This window comes from Ceratotherium simum, chromosome 23 (assembly GCF_057802395.1).
Source record: "Ceratotherium simum simum isolate JZ-2026a chromosome 23, ASM5780239v1, whole genome shotgun sequence".
In the NCBI taxonomy this organism is placed as follows: Eukaryota; Metazoa; Chordata; class Mammalia; order Perissodactyla; family Rhinocerotidae; genus Ceratotherium; species Ceratotherium simum.
Genome location: NC_141922.1, coordinates 23984658 through 23990657, shown reverse-complemented (window position 1 = coordinate 23990657; position 6000 = coordinate 23984658). Strand labels below are relative to the sequence as shown.

Sequence of the window (6000 nt, the reverse complement as noted above, 5' to 3'; positions counted from 1 at the left end):
AACCACAGGCATGTCATAATTTGTATGTACTTAGTACAGAGATAAAGCTGTGCCCCAAATATTCCTCAGCACCAAGCATTTGTTGGTTTCATTTTAATCTAAATACATTCAAATATACATTATAAAGATTACACATCTATCAAAGTTTCAGATCACATGGCTCTTCTGTTAACAAAGACAAACTATTCTAGTCTTACATTTTTTAAGTCTAAGACCCCTTGAAAAAATCACTATTTGAATAACTATTCTATTAAGGCAAATAAAAGATTAGGCATAATTAATTTCTTTCATCAATGTTTTCCTGGGGAACACAAACTGAATAACCAATACTACAACATTTACAGCTTATAACACAACTTTTATTAGAAAAGTTATACATAACATAGCATCAACTATTTTCAAGAACAATATTAAACTCGATAAGCAACAAAAACCAGACTAACAAAATGTGTAACAAGAAACTAATGACCTTTCTATAATCAAACATTCAATTATCTACAATGTCTTTTTACAAAGGGAGAAAAATCCATGGTTTACAGGCACATCATATTGAAAATAAAGCTGCAAGAGCAAATTTATACAATTACCATTCTCAAGAAACTGAATCATCAAAACAGTAATTACCAGTTCACAAATTTAAAACATTTCACATAATTTTAAATTACTGGGTATACACTGAAGTCTGAGTTTCAAAAGTGATTTTTTTCCACAAAAGTGCCAACACTTAGCTAGAAACTTTCAGTGTAATTTTGCCCTAAAAAGTTAAGATATGTTTTGATAATCATAATAGTCACATAATTTCTGATGCTATCTGGTCTATTAATAACAATAAAGCCTTTATTTGGATGTGTGTTTTTTTTCACTTGAGTTACAGGAAACCAGATATAAGATTTCTGTAGCAAAGCTATTAAAAATAAAGTTTCAAACACAGGAGTGTGCAGCATTGGAAAAAGAGACCAGTACTAAAACTTACAATAAATATCAGAGAAGCCATTAGTTTTTACAGCATTGTCTGCTTAAAGGTTAAGTCAACCAGGTGTATAATTTCCCATCAGTCTGTCCTTTTAGTTGGCATAGCAATTTCTATTTTCATGATCTGAATACTGAAATATATCCAAACATCTTTTTAAAACTTTGATTTATAGCTCCTGGAAAGTTATAAATGTTTTTAATATTCAATCTACTCTAAAAAGTCTATTTCTGCTCATTTTAGAGGCTCACTAAAACAACAGATCTCAGGATAGCAAGGTTCATTAAAAACTTTCAAGTGGAATGATTTAATAAAATAGAACACTTTAAACCAAGTCCTGTCTTTTTGTAGCCGAAGAGGACTAGTTACAGCACAATTTCACACATCCCCCTGGTCATTATGGAATTATACTTTAAAACACATCTCAAGAGGACAATCTCTGTTCCGGGCAACATCCCTAAACACAGTTGTTACCAAGAAGATTGCTGGTGTTACTGATGGGAAAAGATAATTTCCTTTTGTCAAAGACTCACACCATAGTTCTTAATTAAATCATCAGGCATTTTTCCTGACAAGTTTTCCTTTCCAATAGAGTAATGGATAACTAAGATAAAAATCCTGACTTCTGACTGCTACTCGACATTATTACATGCGCCAATATTGCACAACATCTGTTCTGAACTGTTAAAACAATCTTCTGGGTCCTTATTTTCTCCATCAGAACACAGTCACAATCCATATAAGTAGTTTCCCTTAAAGATGAAATTGTTAAGTTTATAAAATGAAGAAAGAAAAAGGCAGAGACTTTGTACAGACAAAAATCTAAATTTTCTCAAAGGGTTTTGTGTGCCCTACACATGGGGGCAATTTGTACACACTAGTGAAATGAACACTAGCTATAATGTTTCTAGCTGCTCAAATAATGTGGAACCTTGGTCCAGGCGTTGCAATGATGTCACTGTATGGTTCTTCCTGTGTCAGCTCAATAGCTTGCTGCTTTTTAAGAACCAAGAAGCTGTAGAACTTTGCTGCAGCTTGCTTTCTGTTTGTGTTTCGACATAACTCAAGCAAACTGATGGATTCAGCTCCAGTTTTAGCAAGAGCTCGCTGAAATAAAAAAAAAAGAATTAAGTGAAAGTAATCTGCACAATATAGTAACTTTTTTTTTTTTTTTGCTGAGGAAGATTCGCCCTGAGCTAACATCTGTGCCAATCTTCCTCTATTGTGTACGTGGGTCACGACCACAGCATGGCCACTGACAATGGTATAGGGCTGTGCCCAGGAACCTAACCTGGGCTGTTGAAGTGGAGTGGGCTGAACTTAACCACCAGGCCACGGGGCTGGCCCCAGCCGTAATTTTTTTTTTTGTGAGGAGATCAGCCCTGTGCTAACATCTGCCAATCCTCTTCCTTTTTTTTTTTTTGCTGAGGAAGACTGGCCCTGGGCTAACATCCGTGCCCATCTTCCTCTACGTTATACGCGACGCCGCCACAGCATGGCTTGCCAAGCAGTGCGCTGGGGTGCACCCAGGATCCGAACTGGCGAACCCCGGACCGCCGCAGAAGAGCACACGCACTTAACCGCTTGTGCCACCGGACCGGCCCCCCCCAGCAGTAATTTTAAAGGATGCCAATTTTGGATACTGGAAAAAGTATACTGTATACTCTGCTGGAGGCTGGGAGTGGACTTTTTTGAATAGTTAATTAGGAAGGTAAAGGGACAAAGTATATGACAGTACATCTAAAATCAAAAGAAAATCAAAAGCAAAGTTGTTCCAACAAGTATTAAAACAACTCAATTCTTTGGGCATCTACTGTGATCAACAGTAAAATCTAGCACTTATAGTTCTTAAAATTTCAACTGATTTATAAAATCCAACTATCCTTTGAATCTATTTTAGGAAACCTTGAGCAACTTGCCTGGTATTTCACAGTTGCTCAAGATATCTCGTCTGTATCTGATAGATTCAGGCCGAAGGATAAGTGACATCTGACACTATACAATGATTCAACACATTAAATTTGCTCAACCAACAATAAGATGTAGACACACAAAAGAAGTTCCATAAAACATCACCACAGTTCTGCTTTGCAGGATAACCACATGGAAAGTGTTTGCCTGGATGCTTTCCAGGAATACTCTTGTCCTGACAGTTTGTGTGTTACAATAGTTCAAAATACGTAGTTTTGGGAAAAGTTTCACAAAGGTAGGATTTCTGGTTATAGCATGTAACTATTTTTTTGAGGTAGCAATGCCAAAAATGATGAAGTCTTTTTCCCAGAGACTGCACTGGCATACCTGAAGACCATGAAGCATCTGCTGAGTCCTTTTGTTCCATCTTCTTTCTTCTTGATCCTGATCACCCCCTGAAGCATCTTCATCCTGAATGAAAATGACACCCCCCACACAAAAAAAAGCTGACAAAACAACTCTGCTGAAAAATGAAATATTTCTGTATCTCCTGAAAGCTCTAAATTAATTTAAATTGTGTATTTTGACTAACAGAAAATTATACTTGATACTGCTGAAAAAATCACTTAGCATCTAGTATGAACATTGAAGTTTGTCCTTTTCAAATTACAAAAAGAAAGTCTTCTGTAGCTGCAAGCAAACATTTGGCTGAATATATGATTCTACATTAGTCTATAAGGATTTGGTCTACACAGTCCATGAATGATTGCTAATTGGTGAGCTGTTGGTTACTGGCCGCTGTTATGCTAAGGAACTTATGCTGGGATATATTCTTTTGGTAGCATCTAAATGATTTATATGCTGACAGACTCCTAAGCTCATTGTGGACCAGTACCAAAGACCCCGCAGACTAGCAAAGATGAGTAAGTAGTACTGGTCTATATGGTGTTTTAAAAGAAATGGGCTATAATACATATGTTTTACTTGAGCTGCCCAGTTTCCAGTCACCTGCCACCTACAGACCTGCTTCCTAAATGACTTTCTGAACTCTGAAGTTGGCACCGGGCAAGAGCTGAGTGCTCCCAGGCTATGCTGAAACTATATACCACATTCCAAACAGCCAGGAATTAACAGCTTCACACATAACAGGAAACACAACAATTTTACACACTGATTCATCAACAATAAGTCTGAGATAATGCCACACCCTAGTACACAGGCTGGAGCTCTGGGGCTAAATTTTGACTTTAAAACAATGTAGTGCTCATAGTACAGATAAGCACTAAGTGGTTATGACATTTGTGGCTGGCATAATGTTAAATTACAAATATGAACAGATGCTAATGAAAATGTATCCAATCCATAACCATTAGTCTTGGATAAAATTTAAAAAGATTCACTTTAAAATAAAGGTCTAAATAAAAGATCGAACAGAGCATCAATAGCAGAATATATTCTAAGTCTTATACAAGGACCTCAAAGATTCAGAAAAAAAGGAGGAAAAACAAAGACCTTGAACAGCAAAGGAAATCCATTCATAAAGCACCTCTACTTTTTACAAAATAGAAGTCATTCAAGCCCTCACTCAATCTATTTTAAGCCAAGTCACATCCCACCCAGGTCTCATGAAAACAAAACCAAAACTATTTTCTGATTTCCAGGCCACACATAGAGTAGTTATACCAGAGGCAGATGCTAATACCAGCAAGAATCGACCATTGACCACACAATAAGAAAGCAAGCTAGAAACAATTTAGAAGTCAAGCAAGAAATCAGTGAAAGGGTAGTCCCATATCCTTCAAAAGCCCACAAGGGAACCAATGAGCTATAGCACAGCATAAAATCTGATGTTCTTAATGAGGATCTAAACTACTAACAATGTGGTTAAATTCTGGTTGTATTTCAACATTTTCCATCACTCTGATGCTCAACATCAATTAACTTAGCTCAAATATGAAAAGTACAAGAGAGCTGGTTGAAGATTTTTGCTAAATCTGGAATGGGAATTTATTCATAGATCTTTTATGTTTCCTTACCTCCTCCTCTTCATCATCTTCTTTCTCCTTTTCTTTCTCCTTCTCTTTTTCTGGTAGAAGCTCTAACTCTGGAATTAACTGACAGATATTTGGAGGCTCTTCTGGGGGCAGCTCTACAGGAGGTATTTCCATCTGTTCTACCTGCTGAGGCTTAAATTAATAAAAATAAGGCAATTTAAGATGCACACTTTAAGCGTGGTGTCTTTTAAATACACAAATATACAGCTGTTGAAGTTTTCAAAACGGGAATACTGGGGTCATATCTCCATAGTTCCACAACTTACATACAATCAAAAACTGATTATATATAGATCTTGTTCTTTTATTGTAAAGTTACATTATTAAGGCAGTTTACAAAAGAAATTAATCCATTATCTTATTATCCTAGAACAAAAGTGTTTTGTTTTTATAGTTACTTGTTGGAAGTCAAATACTTAAAAGTCTGTGAGAAATTTACCAATAACAAGAAAAACCTGCTGTAATAGAATTTTAAGAAAAAACAAAACAGAACCACTGACTGACTCCAGGGCAATGCAAAAAGGCTTTAACATTAAGTAGCCTGGTACTGTACACCATTATACTGCATAACACTGCCTTAAGGCTATTCCAACTAAGCTTGGGCTCTAAATGAGAGCCTTGGTGCTCTTATGGCAGCAAATAATAGGAATGAGGAGACTATTTTTCTGGGTCCATCCTTTGAATTTCCTTCCTCTCAGGCTTAACATAAACCATTGAGAATATTAAAAAACAAAGTCTAATAACCAAAGAAATGACAAGAGAGTGATTACCAGGAGAGTAGTACTAGAGTAACCCACTCATTACTTGTTCCCATTCCCATTCCTGAGCTCCTACAGAAACACACTTTCCTGACAACTCCTTACCACCAGAGGGCACAGAGAACTAGTTCTTAAAATTGGTAGAGGATTCTTCTGCCAATATCCTTTTATTTATGTATTTATTTGCAGTCACATTGGTTTATAACATCGTATAAATTTCAGGTGTACATCATTACACTTCTATTTCTGCATAGATGACATCATGTTCACCACCCAAATACTAATTATAGTCCTTCACCACACACAT

General features: G+C 36.3%; 1 protein-coding gene across 2 annotated transcripts in view; it reads right to left on the bottom strand.

Moving 5' to 3' along the window:
• Window positions 1-337: 337 nt before the first annotated feature.
• The window catches only part of RAD21 (RAD21 cohesin complex component), a 29966-nt gene continuing 24303 nt past the window's right edge, over window positions 338-6000 (bottom strand). For both annotated transcript variants that reach the window (XM_004431123.3, XM_087447530.1), the window contains exons 12-14: window positions 4918-5067; window positions 3269-3352; window positions 338-2077 (exon numbers count right to left, since the gene is read on the bottom strand). In XM_004431123.3, the coding sequence (XP_004431180.1) occupies window positions 1886-2077; window positions 3269-3352; window positions 4918-5067 (426 nt within the window). In that variant the 3' untranslated portion in view covers window positions 338-1885. The remainder of the gene's footprint in view (window positions 2078-3268; window positions 3353-4917; window positions 5068-6000) is intronic.